General features: G+C 34.4%; 1 protein-coding gene across 2 annotated transcripts; it reads left to right on the forward strand.

The window, feature by feature from the left end:
• Window position 1: 1 nt before the first annotated feature.
• Vps35 (VPS35 retromer complex component) lies at window positions 2–26,408 on the forward strand. 2 transcript variants are annotated; one of them, XM_047529802.1, is made up of 17 exons: window positions 2–107; window positions 5,670–5,768; window positions 7,296–7,392; window positions 8,555–8,678; window positions 9,873–10,055; window positions 11,773–11,986; window positions 13,156–13,239; window positions 13,797–13,906; window positions 15,559–15,655; window positions 15,762–15,910; window positions 17,747–17,954; window positions 18,331–18,486; window positions 19,984–20,106; window positions 23,292–23,471; window positions 23,960–24,199; window positions 24,580–24,723; window positions 25,467–26,408. In XM_047529802.1, exons 1-17 carry the CDS (start codon window positions 105–107, stop codon window positions 25,644–25,646), a joined length of 2,391 nt encoding a protein of 796 aa, XP_047385758.1. In that variant the 5' UTR covers window positions 2–104; the 3' UTR covers window positions 25,647–26,408. The 2 variants fall into 2 exon arrangements, with proteins under 2 accessions (XP_047385758.1, XP_047385759.1); XM_047529803.1 differs by lacking the exon at window positions 2–107 and adding an exon at window positions 837–927.
• Window positions 26,409–27,409: the final 1,001 nt, after the last annotated feature.

Genomic DNA, 27,409 nt, shown 5'->3' on the forward strand with positions numbered 1-27,409 from the left:
GCGGGGCTAAAGAGGGCGGGGCTTGGAGGGGCCGCAGCGTCACCTGACCGCGGGAGGCGCCGCTTGGGGTAGGTGCTGCTTGCTGCAGGCTCGGGGGAGTCGCCATGGTGAGTGTGAGGGGGTGGCGGACCCCGGGCAGACCCTTCTTCCAGCCCATGCTTTCTCCTGCCGATCTGGAGCCCTGCGGTCGGAGTAGGGGCCCCGCAGTTCGATCGGGGCTAAGAGCAGCTCGGGTTGGCCTGCCGGATAAGGGACAGGCCGAGGAAGGCCGCAAGCAGTCTGCTATGGGCCGGGGTGGGCGGCGGCCCCTGGCTGCGGCCGTTGCTCCCTGGGAGTAGGCGACTTCTCTGAGGGAGTCTCTCGACCCGTAGACTTGAGGTGTCCGTGAAGACCTGCGGCTGCTGCTTAAGTGGAATCGGCCACCTCCCCTCCAGGAGGGGAGCCCGAGTCCTAGGTCTAAGCTAACAAACGGGTTGGGGTCTTGGGAGAACACCAGAGCCTATGGTGTGGCGCTGGGACCCGCCCAGGTGGTGCATTTCCACCTTTGTGCTTAGCTGTGTTCGACCGTCCCCACACCCTTTTCTTGCAAGAAATAGCTTTCAGAGGGGCCGCGGTGGTTACCTGGCCTTTCTTGGCCTCCTAGACCCCTTGTGCTGCCGTGATTGTCAGCGAATTCTAGGGAACTGTTTCCTAGAAGGACTCACGCTTGTTCCACTAATCCTGGCAATCAGAAAGGAGACTTTTTCATTTGTTCATTTGAACATACTGGCTCGGTTGTCTTCCCTTTGATAAAATCCAAGTGTTTTACTTGCTGGAAGTAATCATTCTCTTTAGGCCTCTCTGTGATGGTAACAAATCGTGGTATGGCATTGGACGATAAACTTGAACTTCCTCAAAATATGAATCCTGGGTCTGGTTCCCACAAAGGCAAGTTGTCACTTGCATTTTATTAGCGTTTGGTGTAGTCTGTTGTATAAACGATGCTTTTGGATGTTGGTGTTGAGTAGTCAAGTTTTAATTATCTCATTATTCACTCGTTGTAGACAGGCTTCTGTAAACCTGGACACAGATTTCACTTCTAAATGTTTTAATAAAATAAACCAGGATTAAATTTTTGACATATACTGACATATACTACTTTCATATAATGTATTGTCTTACAAAGTGATTTTATTATGATTGGGAACTAATATATTAATGTAAACATTTAATTTTAGGATGTTTGTTTCTTGATGTTTGTGGGTTGATATTTTAGTGTTTTGTAATGAAAAGCACTTAATTGAGGATCTTCTTATTGTTCACTCCAGTTCTGTATTGGGCAAACCAGATTTGAGCAGTTAGGCAGACACAGTCCAGTCCTTGTAAATTTAAATGGGAGAGGAAACCTAATCCTCTCACTGTCACTGGGTATGATTTGGGCAAGTACTCAGTCTTTGAGCAAGTACTTTGGGAAAGTACTCATTTTTGCATCTGAAACAAATGTCAGTTTCTTTGTCCCTTCCTAGACCTTAAAGATCTAGATTCCAGTTCAATTAATTGAACATCTTGTATGCTTTTAATGTCATAAATTTTACTAGGTATTGGATATAAACTAGTGAAGGAGACATGCTTATGGAACTTACTGTAATGTAGTGGGAGGGTTGCCTCACAACACTGTCAACTCCGTGTTTTGGGGGAATTTTGCCTAGAGAACTTGAGAAAGACTACCGGAAGTAGTAACATGTGAACAGACTGAGGAGGATGGGCAGAAATTCTCCACGTGGAGCAGAAAAAGTATTGCCAATAGGTGAAGCCATGAGAGTTGAATGTTCTTGGTGTACTCCATCATAGGGTTTTTAGGGAAATGTTTTGGTAAATTAGCATTAGTTTGGCATTCAAATTATGGGGCTTTTTGTTTGTATTTTTTTTCTTTTTGGCAGGTTTGGCAGTTGAACTCTCCCACTCCTATTCTAGCATGTTGTGCAAGTAGTTTACAACCAAACTACATCCCCAGCTCAAATTATGTTTTAAAGTGCCCATCACCTCATCATCCTTAATTCTTATTGAAAATTGTTAATTTGTGCCATATCATCACTTTTAAAATGGCACTTTTATTAACATGATAGAATTTTGTGTCTTTGTAGGATTAGTTCTCATTTTGCAATTGATATGCTTTGTATTGTCAGATTACATTTCAGCCTATGAGTGCAGAAATTGACATGTAGGTTGCTACAATGTGTGGAGGTAATTGAATCCCAATAATAATTGTAACACTTATTAAGTGATTACTAAGTGATATGCACATTTTGTCATTTCATTTACTTCTCAAAATATTGGTGAAAATCTCTTCATTTTATGGAATAGTAAACAAAAAGTACACTGTTTAAATGGAGAGTGGTTTTGTAGACTTGAGAGAGTTGTTTATGGGTCTCAAGGTAAAATGGGCCTCATCACAAATGTTTATTGAATTTTGAATCTATAGTATATTCATTTTTCTCTGATCTGTGAGCAGTAAAATGCAGAGATATTTGCAAATGGAAAACCACTTTCATGAATGAGGAGACATTGGTTCCTTGACTTGTGTTTAATGATAAGATGTTTGTAGTATAACAACTGTACCTGCTCTATGTGACACTTCCGAGGAAGGGCATTAAGAATAGCCCTTAGAACCAGGCCAGTGGCGTACCCCTATAATCCCAGTGGCCCTGGAGGTTGAGGCAGCAAGATCATGAGTTCAAAGCCAGCCTCAGCAACTTAGCAAGGCCCTAAGCAACCTAGCGAGACCCTGTCTCTAAATAAAATATTAAGAAGGGCTGGGGATGTGGCTCAGTGGCTAAGCACCCCTGTGTTCAATCCCTAGTGCCAAAAAAATAAATAAAAACTAAACCTTAGTATAGCCATTTGTAGCACAACTACACTGTCTGAGAAATATGTGAAAATATATTTCTTTATTATAGCTTTATTTTTTTATTTGTAGCCTACTTTGTAATAAGTTGTCTTTGGTAACATTTCACATTTTATGTTCACATTTCTATTAAGTTTAGTTGATACAAAATAGAAGAATTTTGTAAAATTTCATTCATTTGTTTATAGATCACTGAATTTAGTCATTCTATTCAAATTTTATGGAACTATTTGTAATCTCTTTATAGCCCAATTTTATTTGCTATATAATAAAAATTATTATGCACAGTAACTGAAATGTGGAAACAACTCACATTTTTATAGATGGATGAATGAATAAATAAATGTGGTATGTATATACAGTGGAATAGTCAACCTAAAAAAAGGAGGGAAATTCTGACACATAATACAACATTAGATGAACCTTGAAAACATCATGCTAAGTGAAATAACTTAGACACAAAAGGAAAAATATTGTATGATTCCACTTCTATGGAGTACTTAGAGTACTTAAAACACAAAGAAAGTAGAATTGCCTGGCAGGGAACTGGGGTGTGGTGTTGTGTGGTAGTGGTGTTGCTGTTGCTCTTACTGTTTCATGGATATAGTTTCCATTTGAAAAGATAAAACAGTTCCTGAGGTAGGAGGTGATACTGTACAACACTGTAAATATACTTAATGCCACAAAAGTGAACACTTAAAAGTGATTACAGTGGTAAATTTAAATATTATCTTATCACAATAAAAACAAGTGTTATAAAAATACCCTGATGTATCACTACTTACTTCTAAATTGACCATTTGACCTTAATGTAATCCATTGATTCTAATTATTTTAAAATCTATTCTACCCAGAGGTAAGACACCAAAAAAATACAAATGGTAGGTTTCTGAAGAGTAGTAAATTTCTTTTAAGTTAGAATCCTTAAGTGCTGGTATCCTCCTTAACTCTGAAGCCAACATTTTATGCTGATAGTTCTGCTGTATAAATTAATGATCTTTTAAAGTGAAGAGCAAAAGACACTTAACTTTTTCTTTGAAATTTATTTATGCATCTGATGTGAAGTGCAAAAGAATTCAGTTCACTAGAGTTTGTCATAGAAAAAAATTTAAAGGAGATACAGGGCATTGGTTGGGGCATTGTCTGCTATTTAATTTTTTTCTCTTCCCAAAATGAAGCCAAGAGAAAGTTCAATTTTTATAAATGATTATAGTTCAGAAGTGGGTTTTTTGTGGCTTATGTTTCACTAATCTCAAAATGAAGTGTTGTTTCAATTGTCTTGGATATGAAACAGACCAGATTTTATTTTCATGTTTATGCATGTCTTTGCCTTCCACATTTTTTTAACTCATTATGTAAGATGCTTTTTGTCTTTAATGATTTTTAAAATTATAGTGAAATTGACAAAATTAACCATATTAATGAATAGTTCAATGCATTTTAATAAATTGGAAATACTGTATAGCTACCACCTCTACTTCATTCTAAAACATTCATCATCTCAAAAAAGGAAACTCATTAAATAGTGATTTCCCCCACCTTCCCTCCTGATAACTACCAATCTCCTTTCTATTTCTGTGGATGATTTACCTGTTCAGGATATTTCATATAAATGGTCTCATTCAATATGTGACTTTGATTGTATGTCTTCTAGGAAATGAAATTCCTACAGTTGGAATGCATCAACTTAATTCATTCCTCTTTTTTTTTTTTTTTTTTTTTTGGTACTGGGGATTGAACCCAAGGACACTTTACCACTGAGGTACATCCTAAAACTTTTAAATTAATTAATTAATTTTGAGACAGAGTCTTGCTAAGTTGGACAGTGCCTTGCTAATTTGCAGCAAAGCTGGCCTCAAACTTGTGATCCTCCTGCCTCAGCCTCCCAGGTTGCTGGGATTACAGGCATGCACCACTGTGCCTGGCAACTTCATTCCTTTGTATGACTAAATAATAATTTCACTGTGTATATTGTAAACCACTAATTTTTTATATATTCACCTGTTGATTATTTAGTCATTTATATTAAATACACAGTCTAAACATTTTAAAATCAGTTTATTCATGTAGTAAACATGTATAAAGCATGCATATATATGTTGAATCCCAAGTACATAAAAGTGACTATTATTTATAATTATAACCTGATATGTGCTTTGGTAGAGATGTAAACACAATGTTTATACAACTTGAGGGAGTGGTTAATTCTACTTGATAGGAAGAATTAATTTATGTTTCAGGCAACCTTTTGACTGATGGCAGAGTAGATATATTTTGTCCATTATAGCTATAGACCTATATATTTAAAATGATATAAGCTGACTATTTGAGGGAAGTACTCTTTATCATTTCCTACTATGAGTTGCTAACAACAATTTCAGCTATTGTATTTCTAAGCTCTTTAGTTCCTTGTTAATATATATATTGTCTAAGGTGGTGGAGGGGTCAGTGTTCTTATAAAGTAGTTCATCTAAAATGCAGATGAAAAGTAATCTAAAGGGAGCATCTTTTAGAGAGTTTAGTTAGACTTTACCTATCACAAGTGTTAGATTGGTTGGATGACTATGTTCTAATGGATTCAAAGCACATTAGCAGAAAATAACCATAAATTTCTTTGAGGCCAACATGCTTCAGTATTTGTCAAAAGTTGATAAATTAGTTTAAGATGTAGAATTAGAATGTAATGTTAAAGTGTTGGAGATAGACTGTGACTCAAACTATAGAAATAAAACATTTGCTAGAAGAAGTGTTTATGAAACACTTTTTTTCCCCCCCTAAATTTCAGCCTACAACACAGCAGTCACCTCAAGATGAGCAGGAAAAGCTCTTGGATGAAGCCATACAGGCTGTGAAGGTTCAGTCATTCCAGATGAAGAGATGCCTGGTAAGAATGAAAATATGAAAGACACACTTATAGACTGTAGGTTCCTCAGGAAACATCTACAGTGTTTTCTAAAATTATGTAGCATCACTGCTTCTGGTAAATCTAATCTTCAGTGTCTACCAGCTTCTATCTTCAGTCCCTTCTTAAGCACTATGTAGAGCAGTTTCAACAGAGAGCTCTGTTTATTCACAATTATATTTATGATTTGGGATTGTCTGTTTTCCCTACTAGAACGTAAGCCTTCTATTTATACATCACTATCATTACCACACTAAGATCTGATTGAATTACTCGCCTCTTTGTATACATCTTGTACAAGTCTGAGGAATGCTTGACATATAATGGGTGCTTAATAAATAATTTGTTTAAATTAATGGATTTAAATGCTTTCAATTGGAATTACTCAGCTGTTTTCCCCCCGGATATCTTGAAACTTTAATTTCCATCCTGAATAGATATATATGAGAATAAATTTATAATCTAAATATTGTGAAAACTAGCTTAAAATTACACTTATACCTATTTATATGATTTTCATATTCTAAAAGAAGATAATCTGTATAGATACTGTAGATCTTGTGGATTAATTTGTGTGTGTGTGTGTGTGTGTGTGTGTGTGTGTACAAGGGATTGAATTCAGTGGCACTTAACCATGGAGCCACATCCCCAGCCTATTATGTAGAGACAGGGCCTTCACTTAATGACTGAGGTTCCCTTTGAAGTTATGATCCTCCTCCTTTAGCCTCCTGAGCTGTTGGAATTACAGGCGTATGCCACTGAGCCTGGCTGGATTAAAATTTAAAGAATTGAACCAAATAGGTACCAGTGTACCTCAATCCATAAATTGTGATGGTGAGACTGTCTTACCTTTGGATAATGTCTCACAATTTATAAAGCTTAGTTATATGCTGTTAACATCTTACTGTTTTTGGTTTCTTTACGAACAGATTTGGTAAGAAAAATAAGTTTCATGGAATAGAAAAAAAAGGTTTGCTATTGCTTGATTCTTTATCTCTGTATAAATAGTGTTTTTTTGTTTTTTTTTTTATCTAAAAGAATTGTCTGTTTGAGTTAAGTGGGCATTGTGAGGGTTTGAAGAATATAGGAGGAAAGCATACTTAAATGAATAGTCATTCCAGACAGCTCTGAAGTGTCTCTAGCCTATAACAAAGCCATTGTCAGGATAGTATCTTACTTCAAAAAAATTAGTATGCCAGCTGTCTTGCTTGCAGGTAAAATGTGAATTAATGGAGCATTTCCCAGTCTCTAGAGGTTGAAAAGAGTAAGAAGTTTGCAATCTTGGGTATTTAAATCTTGCCAACCTTTGCAATTCTGGTGAGGAATCACATCTTTTTCTTTTTAGTAGAGAGAAGGCAAGGAGAAACTAATGTTAATTTTTATGTGGTTAAAATAATTTTAGTGCTTTTAAAACTGCATAACAAATCCTTGATGTAAAAAATTTGTATAACCAAGATAAATGTTTATTTAAATTAAGCATTCTCATCAATCTTTTTGATATTTCTGTAGGACAAAAACAAGCTTATGGATGCTCTGAAACATGCCTCTAATATGCTTGGTGAACTCCGGACTTCTATGTTATCACCAAAGAGCTACTATGAACTTTGTATCTTTTGAATGTTGAAGAATAAACATTTGGACCATACTTATTTCTTGATAAGGCGAATTTTGTTAGTTCTTTTTTACACTTTTCTAGTTATATTATTCTTCATTGTCTTAAATGGGGAAATAAGGAAAATTTTCTTGATACTCTTTGTTTAGTTTGTTTGCAGTACTGAGGATTGAACCCAGTGCCACGTGCATACTAAGCAAGTATTTTCCACTGAGCTAACCCTTCAGCCGTGTGCTTAATCTTCTGTAAATGGTTTGTTACTGCATCTCAATTTTCAGGCCTTTCTTGAAGGACCTTGGAAGTTAATAGGTAGTCTTTTTTTTTTTTTTTTTTTTTTGTACCAGGAATTGAACTCAGGGACACATGACCACTGAGCCACCTCCCCAGCCCTTTTTTGTATATTATTTAGAAATAGGGTCTCACTGAGTTGCTTATTAGCACCTCACTTTTGCTGAGGCTGGCTTTATACTCATGATCCTACTGCCTCAACCTCCTTATCTGCTGGGATTACAGGCATGGGCCAACATGCTTGGCAGGTAGTTGGTTCTTCAATGCTTAGATTTTGTTATATAGGACTCTGAAATGGAAAGGAATTCAATCATTTGCCATTTTAAAACCCTTCAGCAGCCTGATAGGTAATCCTTGTGTAGTTACTGCTTTGCTTCAGCAGATAGCCTTTAAAATCTTTTTTGTTTTTTTTCTTTTGAGTGGAATTCTGGCTGTATTGCCCATGTATTGCCCAGGCTGGTCTTGAACTGGGCTCAAATATTTGAATATTCCTCCTGTTCACCTGTCACACCTGGATGAAAATCTTAGAAAATCTTAATTTTTCTTTTTTCTTTCTTTCTTTCTTTTTTTTTTTTTTTGGTCAGTGGATCTTTAATTTATTCATTTATTTATATGCAGTGCTGAGAATGGATCCTAGTACCTCACACATGCTAGGCAAGTGCTCCACCACTGAGCCACAACCACCCCAGCCCCCAAATCTTCATTTTAAAGTAAGGAAACGCTGAAATTCTATCTTCTGTTTAAAACACTCTCCTTCTTAGAGGTCTAAATCTAATATATCCGCCCAGTAGTTTTAATGACTCCAACAAGTTATAGAGTTGTTTAGTTTGGCTTATCTTTATTTTTAATTCTTAATTATGATTAAAAGATATGGCTATTTCTGATGAACTGCATTACTTGGAGGTCTACCTGACAGATGAATTTGCTAAAGGAAGAAAAGTGGCAGATCTTTACGAACTTGTACAGTATGCTGGGAACATTATTCCAAGGCTGTAAGTAATTAGAATTGGGGAGACTTTTTACATCTGCATTTCCTACTTTATGTTATATCCTTTCTTTGAAAAACCAATTTTACTAGTATTTAATTTTTAAACAAATTGAGATTAACATTTTGGTAGATATTTTGTTATCTGAGTTTTAGAGTAAATTTACTTTTATGTAGATGTTTAAGAATTTTAGAAATAGAAAAAATAGAAGTTTTTTTTTTTTTTTTTTTTTGTGGTGCTGGGGATTGAACCCAGGGCCTTGTGCTTGCAAGGCAAGCACTCTACCAGCTGAGCTATATCCCCAGCACCCAAAGAAGTTATTTTTTAAAAAGTCTTGACTATTAGAAAAATTGCTATCATGACAGTTATCTTCTTCCTAATATGTTTAAATACACACACACAAACACACATATATATATAGTAGTCGTTCCCCCCCGCCATCTATGGTTTTAGCCACCCGCTATCCACCAGGGTCCAAAAATATGAAATGGAAAAATAGCAGAAATAACTGTTTTATATTGTGTAATGTTCTGAGTAGTGTGTTGAAATCTTACATTGTCTCACTGAGGATCTGAATCATTTTTTTGTTCAGCATAGCCACAGTATATATGCTACCCATCTGTTAGTCACTTGTTAATTTTCTTGGTTATCAAATTTTTGTTATGTTATGGCAGTGCCCTGTTCAGGTAACCTTTATGTAGTAGCCTAACACTATCTCACATTGACCAAGTCATTCACCTTATTTCATCTCATCATGTAGGCATACTATCATCTCATATCAAGAATGGGTACACTATAATAAGAGATGAGAGAGAGAGACCACATATCTTTTATTACATATATTACGATTGTTATATTTGATTAGCTGTTAACCTCTTATTTAATTTATAAATTAAACTTTATCCTAAGTATGTATATATAGGAAAAAACATACATCAGTTGCAGTTTCAGGCATTGACTGGGAATCTTGAAACATATCCTTCATGGGGAACTACTGTATATATGTTTTTATAAGTCAGTGGATTATTTTATTTTTGTTTTTTTATATTTTAAGTGGTTATATTTTAAATCAGGTGGCATTAATAATTCAGGAGAATGCAACATGATTTCTGTCTTTAATGTTTGTATACAGTTTTTTGGGCATAATAAAGTGTTTGATTTGAATATTTCTAATCAAATGTCATTTTCTAATTCTTCTAGTTATCTGTTGATCACAGTTGGCGTTGTATATGTCAAATCATTTCCTCAGTCTAGGAAAGATATTTTGAAAGATTTGGTAGAAATGTGCCGTGGTGTGCAGCATCCATTGAGGGGTTTATTTCTTCGAAATTATCTTCTTCAGTGTACCAGAAACATTTTACCTGATGAAGGAGAGCCAACAGAGTAAGTAATTTCTCTCTTAGTTTAGTTGTAATGTTTCTTCATTATAGAATATTTTAAAAGTGTAGAAAAGTATACAGAAATAAGAAAATTAAAATTAGTAATTCTGCCTACTGTCAGTCACTGGTAGCATTTTGTGTGTAGATTTCCATTGTCATATAGAACTCCTCAGTATATATGATATGATCCAAAATATGCAAATTATGTCTGTATCTGCTTTTTTCATTTAGCATAATTTAGAGCATTTTTCTATTAAGTATTCTTTTAAAGTATGCTTTTTTAAAATTAATTACATTTTAAAAATGTATTTGTGATAAAATAATTAGGTATGCTTAACTTTTTCCGTGAGCCAGTTAATTTATAAGCAGCTAGTTACTCTAGAAGTGATGTTAATTCTTTTTCCAAACAGGCAATAATGCTCTCTGCAATAGAAAAATCCCCCTTCCAGGGAAAATCCATTCAGGGAGGCCCCTATTGCTCACATGACCAGGATTTATTGTACTTTTTTCCTTACAAGATGGTTAGCTAGCTGTGATCTTCAGACTGGGTGGACTCTTTGCGTTACAGGTCCCTAGATTGAAGAATTTAATCTCTTTTTTTAAAAAAATTATGTATCAGCATCCACCTACCAGAGAAAACATTCAGCTTTCCATTTTTTGGGATTGGCTTATTTCACGTAGTATGATTTTCTTGAGGGGCAGTAAGAGGGTGGGGGGAAGGAAAGATGGTAGAATGTGACAAACATCATTACCCTATGTACATGTAAGATTACATGAATGGTGTGACTCTATATTGTGCATATCCAGAGAAATGAAAAGTTGTACCCCATTTGTGTACAATGAATCAAAATGCATTCTACTATCATGTACTAAATAGAACAAGCAATTTTAAAATATTCTAAAAAAAAATTTATGTGTATGTGGGCTGGGGTTGTAGCTCAGTGGTAGAGCGCTTGCCTAGCATGCGTGACACACTGGATTCGATTCTCAGCACCGCATATAAATAAAATAAAAGTCCATTGACAACTAAAAAAAATTTTTTTTAAATTTATGTATATATTGACTTTAAAACTAAGGTAAACAAATCAGTGATGTTTAGTTTCAATTTCTTTTTAAGAAAAAAAGATTTTCTACCATGAATTTAATGAAAAAGTTAAACTACTGAAAACATAAAATTTCAGAGTATAGAAAAGATAATGAGGTTATTTGCTTCATTACACTTTGACTCTCAACTTTGAGCATTTAATTAGGCAATCAATAAAAAAATCACAGAAAACTACTACGTTCCCCATCTTAGGAAATATGGAAATATAAATTAGGAAATGCATAAATGAATGCTGTCTTTCCTCACAAAGTTTACATTGCAATAAAAAAAAAAACCTCAACAATTAAATGATGTAGTTACTAGTACATATAAATGTCAAATTTTTTATACTTTTTGAATTAAGGGAATTGCCATAAGAGCAAGTCCAGTTAGCCCAGGATAGGGAGTTGGGGAAAGTAATTTGTCCTTTGAAAATTATATTATGTCCTCAGCCTAGTATTATTTCCCATTGAGGCTGTTCTCTTAAAATTTACTACGAAGCGAATGAAGTTGAAAGTGTTTTTTAAAACAAAGCACTGGTATATCACAGATAAGAAGGAAATGAATAAAGGAGAGGGATGGTAGTCCCATAAATTAAATCCAGATTTAAAGATTTTTTTCAACTGTTTCTTTGCAGTGAAGAAACAACAGGTGATATCAGTGATTCTATGGATTTCGTACTACTCAACTTTGCAGAAATGAACAAGCTCTGGGTGCGAATGCAGCATCAGGGACATAGTCGAGATAGAGAAAAGAGAGAACGAGAAAGACAAGAACTGAGAATTTTAGTGGGAACAAATTTGGTGCGCCTCAGTCAGTTGGAAGGTGTAAATGTGGAACGTTACAAACAGGTTAATATTTTGCTTGTCACTTTCTTATGTTGTGAGATGTAAATTAAAATCTGATTTTTAAAATAAAAATATTTTGTTGAATTATATACTGTAAAATGTTTTTAAATGACTTTTTATTAAAGAAGACCTAAATAAATGTAAAGATAAACATGTTTGTGAATTGGAAAGCTCAATATTGTCAAGATAGCTGTTTTCCTTATAAGATTCAGTATAATCTCAATAAAGATCCCAGCAAACTTTTTTGTAGAAATAAACAAACTGATTCTAAAATGTATATGAAAAAGCAAAAAACCTTCAACAGCCACAACAATTGTGAGAGAGAAGAACAAACGTTGGAGCACTTAGACAACTTGAATTCACAATTTACAATAAAGACAGTGTGGTGTTGGTGAAAGGGATAGAAAGATAAATCAATGGACGGGAATAAAGCAAAGATCATCAAACTTTTTCTGTAAATGAACAGATAGTGAATGTATTTTGTCTTTGTTACAAGTCATATAGTATTAGCTAATAAACTTTTCACTTACAGTGCAAAAGCAGCCTCAGAAAATACAGAAGTAAATAGATATAGCTGTGTTTCAGCAAAACATTTTGCAGAGAGAGGTAACTAGCTAGATTTGCTGATCTCTGGATTACATAATTTGTTATAGACCCACACATGTGATTTTTTTTTTTTTTTTTTTGACAATTCTGGGGATTGAACCCAGGTCCTCTCATGTATACTAGGCAAGTGCTTCACCACTGAGCTACATCCCAAGCTCAGTTATTTTTGAGAAAGGCGCAAAGGCAGCCTTTTAAACAAATGTTTCAGGAACAATTAGATATCTATATGCAAACAACAAAAGTTAGATCTTGACCAGGGCTAAACTAAAAATGAATCAGAGACAAATATAAAATCTAAAACTATTGGAAAAGATAGAGGAAATCTTTTTGACCTTGGAGTATATAAAGGTTTCTTAGAATGCATAACTCCATTTTATCATGAATTTTATACTGAATAGGAACCCAGAATTTTTTATTGAAAACATTTATAAAATTTTAAAGTTCAATGAAATGTGGGTGAGAACAATTTAAAATATGTTTTACAAGTTAGTTCAATGTGTTATTAGAGCAGTTTGGATTTTTGAAAATCATCTTTAAATCCTTGCATGTTTTTTTCTTTCTTTTAGATTGTATTGACTGGTATATTGGAACAAGTTGTGAATTGTAGGGATGCTTTGGCTCAAGAATATCTCATGGAGTGTATTATTCAGGTAGGTGGGACATTTATTTTATTTTTTAAAAGGACTTGTTTTATCTTTGTTAATTTTCATTATTTTGAAAAAAAAATCTTGGGCTAGGCATGGTGATGTCACACCTGTCATTCAAGCTACTTAGGAGACTGAGGCAGGAGGATAATTTAAGCCCAGGAGTTCGAGACCAGCCTGGGCAACATAGCAAGATACCACCCCAGAAAAAAAGAAAAATCTTGATTGAGTAGAAAATCAGCTTTCCTGAATGAAGAACTTTACTTTCTTCAAATAATAAGTTGGTCTTTATGTTGATACATTTTTTTCCCCCAAAATGTGGGAAAGAGTGATCTTGGCGTTTTCTAGATCTCATGAGTTTTAGTTTAATTGTAGGTATACTTTGTTTAGTGGAATGTTTCTGTCTGGGCTTGTGTGTAGAAAGGTTCAAAAATAATATATTTGAGTATAGTTGTATAAGATTAAAATTATTTTTTCCATAAATAAGAATTTTAAATACACGAATTCTGAATATCATGTTAAATACTTTTATCGGTATCAGTCAATTTTTATTTGATTTTCAGGTTTTTCCTGATGAATTCCATCTCCAGACTTTGAATCCTTTTCTTCGGGCTTGTGCTGAGTTACACCAAAATGTAAACGTGAAAAACATTATCATTGCTTTGATTGATAGGTAAGACCTTCCAACACTGGAGGACAAATGCCCTGACTTAGGAATAATGAATTTAAAACATTTTCATAATTATTTGTCTCTGTCTTTTATGAGAAGTAATATAGTTCTATGAATATACTTGCCTAACCTAGGCATGAAAGAGATTCAACTCTTAGTTGTGAAGAAGGCATGGAGATATTGAGTATTTTTAATTTATTCATTTAATTGACATGTAAACAATTGTATATACCCATCATTTAAATCTTGAAACTCCAAAATTTGTTTCTTACCATGATATAAGTTATCTTTCAGTGGGACCTGATTTGATATTTGATTTAGAGTTTTCTTTATTAAATAACCATAATGTATGTATATATAATTAGGAATGTTCATTTTGCCATCACTTTTTCTTTCTTTCTTTTTTTTTGGTACTGGGAATTTAACCCGGGGTACTTTACCACTGAGCTACAGTCTTTTTTTTTTTTTTTTTCTCTCTCTCTTTTTTTTCTCCATTTTGAGACCGGGTCTTGCTAAGTTGCTGAGGCTGCCCTTGAAACTTGTGATCCTCCTGTCTCAGCCTTCTCAGTCACTTGGGTTTATAGGTGTGCTCCTCTGCACCTAAAATGCTATTTTAAGTATCATGTGTGTTTAGCAAATTCCCTTGAAATTTTGTTGTCTTTGCCTTTGGTCGTGGTTGGTTTGTTAAAAATGAGAACGACCTTTGAGGACTGGGAATGTAGCTTATTGGTAGAGCACTTGGCTAACATGCATGAGGTTCAGTTTGATTCCGAGCACCGCAAAAAAAAAAAAAAAAAAAAAAAAAAAAAAAATCTTGGCCTTTGGTAATGGCTTTGGTGAATAACTGCTTGGTAACCAGACTGTGGGCAGTACATAATAGATATCCTATTTGTGAGCATAGTACATTGTCATTATGAAATCAGAAACCCAGGTGAAGATTTATAGAAAAATACAAATGCCTTTTCTTATTTTTAAAAATTATCTATTAGTTTTAGAGTCTGAAAATTTATATAGCTTAATTCTCCAAATTATTAGCTCTATCCTGGGCAGCAAAAATTGTGTGCTTGTTGGGCCCATTGTTAAAGGAAGCTAGTAAACTGGACTTTGCTGTGTAAATTGTAATGTCACTTAGCTATCCTGATCAGTACTGATTTTTCTGTGCATAACAAACTGTGGATGCAGTTGTGACCTTGGGAAACACATAATGGAACAGATATGATTTTAAATATTTTAAGACTTTGGAAATAATAGTTATCTTTGTTATTTTTGGAATTAGTTCTTTTTTATACTTTACAGTAATAAAAAATACAAAATCTTAAAATAGTCTACATTTATCTTTTAAAGATTAAGTCATGGTTGTTAGATACACTTGTCACTTTAATGCATTTCTGACCATATCTATAATTAAAGACTTTAAAAAGTTTGGGAAAATCAGCCTGTTGAAAATCTCTAGTATGGATGAAATAAGGCATTGTTGGCAATGTTTAGTTCAAAATGAGTTGAGGGAATGATCAGTACTCACTATCCTCTTCAAAACCTCTTTTAATGTGCCAGAACATTTTTAGATTTGTGCAAGACAGAAAAGCAGTACAGAATAAAATGTGATTCATGATTTCACTTCCTATATTTTTTGAGATAAATGTTTTCTTCTTTAGATTAGCTTTATTTGCTCATCGGGAAGATGGACCTGGAATCCCAGCAGATATTAAACTTTTTGACATATTTTCACAGCAGGTGGCTACAGTGATACAGGTTTGTGTAGCTTTTCTCCTAAGTTCTCAAAATTTTGAAACTTCTCTGCTGGTAGATTCTTTTGTAATTGTTTAAAATAAATTGTATGATTTTTCTAAACATCCAGTCTAGACAAGATATGCCTTCGGAGGATGTTGTATCTTTACAAGTCTCTCTCATTAATCTTGCCATGAAATGTTACCCTGATCGGGTGGACTACGTTGATAAAGTTCTAGAAACAACAGTGGAGATATTCAATAAACTCAATCTTGAACAGTAAGTCAAAGTTATATTTTTGTAAAAATACATATAAAACACTTTTTTGTCCTAGATTTGTTTTTCTTCTTCAGAAACTTTTTGAATGTTAGCATTTGTCATGTTTTAAGCTTTTGTTAAAATTGTCATGCTTGTTGCTAATCAGGGCATAAAGTTACCACCAGTTACTTTTAGTTGTGTCATTAATGAAATAGTGACACACATGGACCATAGGCACTCTTCAGGGACCAGTGTCTCCAATTCAGATCCCTTTCTATAAATCAATAAGCTAGTTTTTAAAATGGTAAGTAAATTTTACTCAAGGAATATATCCATAAGAACTATTTTCCTACAGATGAGTAATTTGTGAAAAAAAAATAGGAGGATATATATATTTCAGGTAAAAAATTAGGGGAATATATTATACTAAATGTTATCTAAATATAAATCTATATAACATTTAAGGTATAGAAATTAAATTGATTTAAATATTTTTTTCTATTTTGAGCTTTAATTTCTAATACTTTTAGGGAAATTATTGTTTTGTACTTGAAGCTTCTTCAACCATGCTATCCTAGACCTGTGGCACCCTCTGTTGACCACCGTGGGCAGTTTTGATCCTGTTATCTTTTCCAGCAGCACCCTTACTGTCTCATTCCCCACTGCTTCTGAACTTGGGTCAATGGGTCAAGCAGTTTTTCTCCTTTCTATCTCTCTTCTGATGGTTCAGCTCATCAGAAAGTTCCTTCTTTTTCCTTGACTTTTTATTATCTTTTGTGTGTGTGTGTGTGTGTGTGTGTGTGTGTGTGAACTGAAAAATAGTTCAGATCTCAAATGATGAGCGTGAGAGAAAATTCAATGATGTATCTGTATCTTCACCCACTAAATGAGTTTTAAAGTAAAAGTAGACAAAATGATTAGAAATCCCAAACTCTGAAGGTCTTATAAATGTCCAGATATATCTTTATTAATTTTTTTGGATTTGCATCAATCCTTTTTTTTTTTTTTTTAACCAACTGAGCTATATCCCCAGCCCCATCAATCTTTTTTTCTAATTTAATTTTTTAATTTGTTCTAGTTATACATGACAGTAGAATGCATTTATGCATTTTGATAAATCATACATAAATTTTAACCTCCACAGAATGGTGCTACAAGCTCAAAATACAACCTGCCTTTCCTTGATTATCAACATTAATGCAGTTGTTTATGTATTTTTATATATAATTTATGTATTTTTCTAGTCTATTGAATTGCTGATTTTGCATATTTTTTTTTCTTATTTTCATCATGAATATGCAGTATTTGTTGTCTGTCCTAGGAATCAAACTACTACTTAAAATACTTTACCTTATGTTGTCAAATTCTAGACATTCATCTTTCTAGCTATACAACCTGTTTATGAATTGGGGACTATAATTTTATTTATTTATTTATTTATTGGTACCAGGGATTGAATCTGGGCACTTAACAACTGAGCCACATCCCCAACCCTTTTTTATATTTTATTTAGAGACAGGGTCTTGCTGAATTTCTTAGGGCCTCGCTAAGTTACTGAGGCTGGCTTTGAACTTGCAATCCTCCTGCCTCAGCCTCCCAAGCTGGTGGGGCTATACAGGCATGTTACCACCACACCTAGCCAGAGACTACTTTATTTATCACCAGAACAATAATCGATGAATGAATGTGTTTGAATGAAATCATTGGGGTATTTTGGGATAGTATGATTCACTTGACCCTTATCTTTTAATATGTAAGTGAAATTTTAAACATTTTTGTGAAGCAAGCACTACTTATCTATAAACGTTGATTTTATTCATTAAGGCTTACTATTTTTTTTTTTTTTTTTTTTTTTAGTATTGCTACCAGTAGTGCAGTTTCAAAGGAACTCACCAGACTTTTGAAGATACCTGTTGATACTTACAACAATATTTTAACAGTCTTGAAATTAAAACATTTCCACCCACTCTTTGAGTACTTTGACTACGAGTCCAGAAAGAGCATGAGTTGTTATGTGCTTAGTAATGTTCTGGATTATAACACAGAAATTGTCTCTCAAGACCAGGTAAGAGAAAACCAACATGCTACTCTAGGGAAACAGACAATGTAGTTATAATTTCAGATCATCAGACCTCGACACATGAGATAGAGGAGGGTTACTTAATGCTAAAGGAAAGTTGCAAGTAGTTTTTTCAATATATAAATTAGAAAATTGGAGATGTATATAGAAGAATCATGAACACCTATAATTCCTACAGAAAAAGAATAACTGTTAATATTTGGTGCATCTCTTTCAGACTTTTGCCCATGGATGTATTTTTTTAATGGAATTATTTTGTTGATACTTTTTCATAACTTTACACAACTGAAAATATTTTGACAGTGGTTTCATATCTCATTGTTTTCACCCTGGTGGGTTTCTTGTGTCTACCATGTTACAGGTGGATTCCATAATGAATTTGGTATCCACATTGATTCAAGATCAGCCAGACCAACCTGTAGAAGACCCTGATCCAGAAGACTTTGCTGATGAGCAGAGCCTTGTGGGCCGATTCATTCATCTTCTGAGGTCCGAAGACCCTGATCAGCAGTACTTGGTATGAGTTAACTCTTACTTCCTTTAGTTGGATAGTCCATAATTATTTCATGTTCTTTTTTTTTTTTTAATTTTTAGTTTAAGTATAAGAAACATAATCCTTACATTAAATTTTATTTTGCAAATTTAAGTTGTATTGGTCACATTGAGAATATGTAAAGGACTTTAAAATTCAATTTTTCTCTTCCTTAACCTTAATCTCCTAATAAATAACAATTGTAGGAAGTTCTGTTTTTTATCATTAGTCATCAACCTCTGAAATAGATAAAAACATGTTGCCTTAGTAGGGGTTTTGGCAACTGATACTGGGTAATTTATTTTAAAGAAAGGTGGTATGGTTGACTGCCTAACTGGGCAAAGTAGTGGAATGCACAAGGCTATAATGAAAAGTACCTTTATTTGAGGATAAGTTCTGTCTTCTGTTGACTTTGTCATTGTTGACACTCTTGTACTCCTTCATAATTGATGCGAAAGAGATTGATTTCTGTTGGTAGTCTTTGACTTTGCTTAGTGATAAACATTCTGAACACTGTGCTCATGTTCTGTGTACTGTGTGATCTGTTCAGTGATTCTCTGATTGTTCAGGTGTTTTAAATGATTCCTTCATGTTTCTGTGTGAGATAGTGTGTTTGTATGTCATTACCTGTTGCATACCAAATGTAGTGATTAGGAAGCATGCCTTCCACAGTTGACTGATGGTTATACCTGTGTGCAGAGCCTTTAATCATTAGGTCCAGCTGCCCAAAGGGAGAATGCATTCACTTATCTATCTTCCATATCAAATACTCACGTTCTACTATATGTGTCACTAAATATTTCATGAATTCTGTGTTTGTAATTTTTCCTGAGACATCCATATATTTATTTCATAATGACCCTTTTAAAGTGTATTGGCCTGACCCTTGATTTAAATGGGTTTAATATTTTTCTTAATTAGGAGATATTATCTACCAGCCATGTGCATAAAGTAATGGCCAACATTTTCTGAGCACATGTCTTGTGCAAGGTACTGATAACACTTGACATGTGTCATTTGATTTTCCCAACAGTTCTAGGAGAATGTTATACCAGTTTTCAAATGAAACTTGTGGCTGAGAGAAAGTAACTTGCCCAGGGTCACACAGGTTTTATATATGAATCTACTTTTAAATTTAAGTCTGTCCTATTTCTGAGCCTGCATTCTTTGTCACCACTGTACTTTGTACATGTGTGTACAAAAATATATTTAAGAATCTCTCTATTCCTAACCACCTACCAAGGTTAGGTTATACAACCTCTCTGAACCTCAGGTTTCCCCATTTGTGAAGTGGAGTGACTGACTATCTCTAGGGTGATTATGACAACTTGGGGAGACCAGAAATATGTAAAGTACTTACCATCATAAAGCCCAGGATTCATAGAAGTAATGATGATTAGAGCTTCATTTAGTTTATAAATGATTAATCATAATGTGAATAAAATTTAAAAAAAAAATTTTTTTTTTTTTTTTTTTGGTCAGATTTTAAACACAGCACGAAAACATTTTGGAGCTGGGGGAAATCAGCGGATTCGCTTCACATTACCACCTTTGGTATTTGCAGCTTATCAGCTGGCTTTTCGATACAAAGAGAATTCTAAAGTGGTAAGATTACTCTTAAGTATGTCACTGCTTTTTTTCCTTTTCCTCACTGTGTCTTATGGAAAATTTCAGATGTATAAAAAAAATAGTGGTATATTAACTTCCCATTTTCAGCAATTCTTAATTCATTACTCATCCTGTGTTATGTGTTCCTAACAGCAATATTGGTAGATCATATACTAGCTGAGGGATCACATAAAAACACTTAGAAATAGGGTGTGGTAACATGCACGTGTATTTCCACTACTTGGGAGACTGAGGCAGGATGATCACTTGAACCCACAAGTTCTAGACTAGCCTGGGCAAAATAGACTTTGTTGCAAAATAAAAAACAAATAAGCAAACTTAGAAACGAAAAAAAACACGGGACTGGGGTTGCGGCTCAGTGTTAGAGCGCTTACCTAGCATGTGTGAGGCACTGGGTTCATTCCCCAGCACCACATAAAAAAATTAAATAGACAAAATAAAGGTATTGTGTCCATCTACAACTAAAAATATTTTTTAAAAAAAGAAAGAAAGGAAAATAACAATTTTAATTTATGTTAGAGCTTTCTCATAGGTCCTAAATCAGGCTCAGCATTGCATAATCACTTCTTTCTAAAAGCATGTGTTTGAACAATATCAAGAGTTATAAGTATAATTCTTTTATGAACCTATTTTTTTCCTCATGACTTGTCTTCAATAGTATAGTTTTGAAGAAAATACCTTAGTGTACCTGAAAGTTGGACAGCCAGATTTATATTAAGGAATAAACCTCAGTAACTTAATTTGCCAATAATGGAGAAAAAAGGTTTATTCGATAGATCTACCAGCATGATAGCAGCTTTTGATCCATTTTTATTAGGCCAACTTCTCAATTACATTCTATTTTCCAGCACTTCGTGGATAAGTATTTGTGACTAACAATAAAAATAGCAACTAGCCTATGTTACAAAGCTGTAATAATCAAAAGAGTATGGTACTAATATAAAAACAGACTCTCAGACCAATTGAATAGAATTGAAAATCCAGAAATAAACCTATGCATATACAGTCTTAATCCTTCTCAGGCTGCCAAGAATACACAATGAGAAAAGGACAGTTTATTCTATAAATGGTACTGAGAAAACTGGATTTCCACAGGCAAAAGATGGAATTGGACCTTTATGTCATGTAAAAAATTAACTTGAAATGGATAAAGACTTAAATGTAAAACTTGAAATCATAAAAGTAGAATAAAACATAAGGAGAAACCTCCTTACATTGGTCCTAGCGATGATTTTTTTAAATATAACACTAAGAAACAGCAACAAAAGAAAAATAGACAAATGGATTATTATCAAACTAAAAAGCTCTTCTACACAGCAAAAGAATCAACAACAATCCCTATAGAATGTGAAAAAATGTTTGCAGACCATACATCTGATAAGGGGTTAATATCCAAAATATATAAGGAACTCAGTTCAGTATCAAGAAACAACTTGATTTAAAAATGGGCAGAGAATCTAAATAGAAGGCATTTAAATGAAAAAGGTGCTCAATATCACTAATCAGGGAAATGCACATCATAATCACAATGAGGTTTTGCCTCACACCTGTTAAGGATAGATATTAACAAAGAAAAGAGATGACAACTAGGACTGTCATACAGTCTTGCAGCCCCCTACTCCAAAGTAAATGAAATCGTTAGGTTGAAGAGATATATGTACACTCATATTCTTTGTAGTATTGTTTATAATGGCCAAATGTTAAAAATGGCTGAATAAAGAAAATGTGATACACACACACACACAAATATTATTCAGTCATTAAAATTTAAGAAGTCCTGCCATTTGTGACAACATTTCTGAATCTGGAAGAAAAAAATTAGATAGAAAAAGATCGATACTGCATGACTTCACTTACACTTGGAATCTTAGAAAGTCAAAACTAAAGCCAGAGTAGACCAATGGTTGCCAAAGAACAAAAACTTTGTTATAAGATAACATATATATATGGAGATAAAATATATATATGGGACAGAAAAATAGCAACTAGGAGTTACACTCTACCGCATTCTGTGCCAAGGACTGTATACATGGTTTACAGCATTTAATTTTTATAACAGGTATATGACTACTTTGAAAAATGAACAGAACTGACTGCTTTACCAAGAATAAGTTTGGATGGTTGAACATAATAAAATATCTAACCTCACTAATAATTATAATAATGAACCTTATAGAAAATCATATTGGCCAAGAGAAAAGAGAAATAAGCTTCAGCAATGGTAATGGTGTAATAAGAATTCATTCTCATCTAACATTGGTGGAAATGTGAATTACTACAATTTTTCTAGTAAAAAACTGACACTATGCTACTGGCAGCATTAAGTAGAATTATTAAGTTCTACTTCTAAGAATTTGTACTAAGGAAATAGAGTCTTGGTAAAAGCTCTGTGTATATAAACCAGTCATTGTGGTATTACAGATTGTTTCTGTAGGAGAGTAACAAATTATGCTACTCATTCAGTTGAAATATTTTCTATCCATAAAAATAATCTTGGACTGGGTTTGTAGCTTGATGGTAGAGTGCTTGCCTAGCATGTGTGAGGCAATGGGTTTGATTCTCAGCACCACATATAAATATGTAAAATAAAGGTCCATTAACAACGAAAAAAATATTTTTAAAAAAATCTCAAATAACTTACTATGATGAGGAAAATGATTTTGACAAGAAGTTGGATACAAATTATTTGCAGTATTAGACCAATTTCATTTAGCTCTTTTCATTGAGCTTTAAAGTAGAAAACAAAGCCATACACAAAGAACCCAGCTACCTTACATTTACATAAAGAAAAAATGAAGACATTAACATCAGGATATGACAGTGATTATTGTTGGTTGGTTGATTTAGGGATGATTTAATTTTTAAAATTCTTCCTAATTTTATCTAGTTAGGGATATGTTATTTTTCTGATCAGGGGAAAAAAAACCCAAATATACAAAAATTTACTAAGGTAGTAGCCTTAAATGCATGTTTTAAGAAGACATCCAACTTGATTTATTTGTGTGTTCCATAAATAAGAGAAGGAAAATGACAGGAAAAGTCTGAGCTCAATTTTACTGCTTTCACTGTTTTGTTCTATTAGAATTTTTAAATAAAATGAATATTATTGAGTAAGTTAATCTTGAACTGAAGGTATTTAAAATTTTTTTTTCTTATTTTAGGATGACAAATGGGAAAAGAAATGCCAGAAGATTTTTTCATTTGCTCACCAGACTATTAGTGCTTTGATCAAAGCAGAACTGGCAGAGTTACCCTTAAGACTTTTCCTTCAAGGAGCGCTAGCTGCTGGAGAAATTGGTTTTGAAAATCATGAAACAGTGGCATATGAATTTATGTCCCAGGTGAAGATCTGTCTCCTTTCTGGGTTGTCTAATCAGTTTTCCTGAGTTTGTTTATACTTATGGTGATAGTGTACATATAGTTCCTCTTTTTTTACTGAATATGTAACTACCGCTTTCCCACTGTCTTGGAACCTCTTCATGTTGTATAACCATATTGACTGTTGTATAGACATATTGCAGAGCAGCAAAATCGTTCAGTTGTTCAGTGCTAATGAAGTCTAAGCTTCCAAGAGGGTCATGGTAAAAGTGTTTGATGGGGAAAAAATGTTCTTTGTCTCTTCAGTTTGGGGATCCAGGGTTAAACAAAGTTGAGACAGGGTCTTTGCTGCAACTTGTCAGCATCTTTACCATCTCACCTATAAGTTGTGCCTCAGAGAGCAGACAGGATAGCACACTCTTATATGAAGGGACTGTGGAATATCTTACAGGATGAGGGTTTGGTAAAGTACTTGGGTCCCTAAAAGTCCTTTCTGCTTTGTATCCACCAGGCATTTTCTCTATATGAAGATGAAATTAGTGATTCCAAAGCACAGCTAGCTGCCATCACCTTGATCATTGGTACTTTTGAGAGGATGAAGTGCTTCAGTGAAGAGAATCATGAACCCTTGAGGACTCAGTGTGCACTTGCTGCATCCAAACTTCTGAAAAAACCAGATCAGGGCCGAGCTGTGAGCACCTGTGCACATCTCTTCTGGTCTGGCAGAAACACAGACAAAAATGGGGAGGAGGTAAGGTCATTCCTGACCATGTTATAAGTGATGAGATTGTTAACATTGATTAGTTGCCATGAACTTGTGCTCTGGAGGTGAAACATTTGGGGCATTTGAAAATCTGACAAAGTTGTTTAATTGAATGAAGTAGAAATCATATGGAGAGTCTCAGCCTGTGGTGAAGCTTCCACTTTGAGGATATCATAACATAGCAAGTATATAACATTGTCTGTTCTTTTAAATATAGACTGTATATATATATATTTTTTTTGATAAGCGTGAAGAATGTTGTATTTCATTAATATAGGAAAGAGCATTGTAGTGTTGTTTCTTTGTGTGAAAATGGAACATTTGCAGTTTGTTAATCTCTTCCATACTTCTTTGCCCCTTTACTTTAGCTTCATGGAGGCAAGAGGGTAATGGAGTGCCTAAAAAAAGCTCTAAAAATAGCAAATCAGTGCATGGACCCCTCTCTACAAGTGCAGCTTTTTATAGAAATTCTGAACAGATATATCTATTTTTATGAAAAGGAAAATGATGCGGTAAGTGAACTAATGAAGTATTGTTAGTGGACTAGTTCTTCCTTTCCCACTCTTCTGAGACTTGATGTATAACAAAACACAGCTTGGAACTATGGTGCGTGCTTATAATCCCAGCAACTCTGAGGCAGGAGGATCTCCAAATTCAGGACCAGCCTTGGCAAATTAGTGAGACCCTGTCTCGAAAAAATTAAAAGAGCTGGGTGTGGCAGCACATGCCTGTAATCCCAGCAGCTTTGGAGGCTGATGCCGGAGGATCAGGAGTTCAAAGCCAGTCTCAGCAAAAGTGAGGTGCTAAGCAATTCAGTAAGACCCTGTCTCTAAATAAAATATAAAACAGGGCTGAGGATGTTGTCAGTGGTTAAGCACCCCTGGATTCAACCCCTGGTACCAAAAAAAAAAAAAAAAAAGTCTATAAATTGCCATAAGTAGGCTGATTGTCTTTAAGTACTAATTTAGAATAATTCCTAAGTATATTATCCTTTCAGCAGTCCATCATTGGTCAAAATTTGTAGGTTAAATAAAATTTTGTTTCTGTTCTTCTTTTACTGGTTCAAGTTACTCTGTGTTTTAAGTTTGTTTTTTGGTGGCTAACCAATAGTTGTTGCTCAAACCAGGAATCATGTTTTCATCTCTCTTTTTTCATAATTACTCAGGTAATTGATGAGAATACAAATTTCTTAAAATGGTGTTATTAAATTTTTTTTGTGATACATGTTTGTGAAATTATACATACTCTTTTGTAGGTAACAATTCAGGTTTTGAACCAACTTATCCAGAAGATTCGAGAAGACCTCCCAAATCTTGAGTCCAGTGAAGAAACAGAGCAGATTAACAAACATTTTCATAATACGCTTGAGCATTTGCGTTTGAGGCGGGAATCACCAGAGTCTGAGGGGCCAATTTATGAAGGTCTCATCCTTTAAAAAGAAAACAGCTCACCATACTCCTTTCCATGTACATCCAGTAAGGGTTTTATTAAACTAGGTATCCCTTCCATAGATTGTGCCTTTCAGAAATGCTGAGGTAGGTTTCCCGTTTCTTACCTGTGATGTTTTTACCCAGCACCTCCGGACACTCACCTTCAGGACCTTAATAAAGTTATTCACTTCATAAGTGTTCAAGTCTGTCTGATCACCCCAAGTAGCATGACTGATCTGCTATTTAAAATTCCCGTGATCTATAAAGAAAAAAAAAAGACATACACACTTACCTTGGCTACTAATGAAGCTCTATTGTTTTGTTTTGTTTCATTGTTGATTGTGTATTTTCTTCATTACTGGGGAGTACTAACCCAAAAGTATCTGTCTCTTTGTTCTCTAGTCCAATTTGAGATTAATTTAGAAGGAATACTGTATGTGAATTCAGCTTGGGCTTTCCCTAAATGCAAGGCCATGTGTAATATTTTCCCTAAAACTAGAATATATTAGTGCATGTTTTGAGAATTTTAAAGCACCATGGTCAAAACCAGAAGCTATATTTTGCATATTTGGACTCAGCCATCCATTAAGAACCTATGTTGTCCTCTGGATATATTTATCAAAATAATTTGGTTTTGAATAGTATAAAATAGAAAATTTGCAATCTGTATAATTTATGTATAACCTTCATTATTTGTAAATTTAATGGGAAGTGCATCACAATTATGATTTTTTTGCACCAGTGAAACAATAAAGTTGCTATTAACATTTTTGTATCTTTTTTTCCATACTATCTTGATTGATTAAGAGAACTAGTAGAAGGCCTATAGAGTTTCACACATCTTATATGTTTACAAAGAGCTGTGGCTTTAAGCACTTGTGGAGCAAGGCACCATGTGCTCTTTATGTTCCTGCCCCCCTTTTTCCCCAGCTTTACCCTGCTTTTCCTAAGGCACCATGAGTCATGTAACTCCCCAAAGGCTCACCACATGTATTAACTAATTTAACTTTTTAGCAATTTATCCCTAAACCTAGGGTCTTCAGACAACAAAACTATATCTCATGGTTGTCAGTATCAGGAATTTAGGAGCAACTTAGCTGGTGATCCTGGGTCAAGGTGTCTCAAGATGGCCATTAAGATTTTGACTGGGACTGCCATCATCCAAAAGTTTGATTAAGGTTGATTTCTAAACTCTTACTTAGCTCACTCACATGGCTGGTAGAAGCTTCGTTTCCTCTCCTTGTGGGCTTTTCCATAGGGCAGCTGGAGTGTCCTCATAAGTTGGCAGCTGGCTTTCCCAGAGCGAGTGAGTCCATAGAGAAAGTGCAAGGAAGAAATGGCAGTGTCCTTTTATGACCTAACCTTGGAAATATGTTGTGATTTTTGGCTTAGTATGGGCCATTAAGGCAATACTAGAGGGTAAATGGAATTAAGCTCCACCTCTTGAAGGGAGAAGTTGCAATTCATTGATAAAGATTTCAACTTACCACAACATTCAACACCTTACCCTCTGCCCTCCCATTGCCAGATATCTAGAACTTGTTTGATTTTACAAGAACAATTATAAAATCAGAAGTTAGCAGCTATGCTAAGCCTTCCTGTGGTACATCTTGGCCCAGCAAACCCTTTCTGTTCTTTGCAGTGTTAAATACACTGCATACTCTAAATTGATACTGGATTATGGATTAGAGGTAGTTGTGTCCATTTGTATGTACTGTGGAATGTATCTGGAAAGGTAAAACAGACATGATTCAGTACTTAAGTTTGA

This window comes from Sciurus carolinensis, chromosome 16, assembly GCF_902686445.1.
Source record: "Sciurus carolinensis chromosome 16, mSciCar1.2, whole genome shotgun sequence".
In the NCBI taxonomy this organism is placed as follows: domain Eukaryota; kingdom Metazoa; phylum Chordata; class Mammalia; order Rodentia; family Sciuridae; genus Sciurus; species Sciurus carolinensis.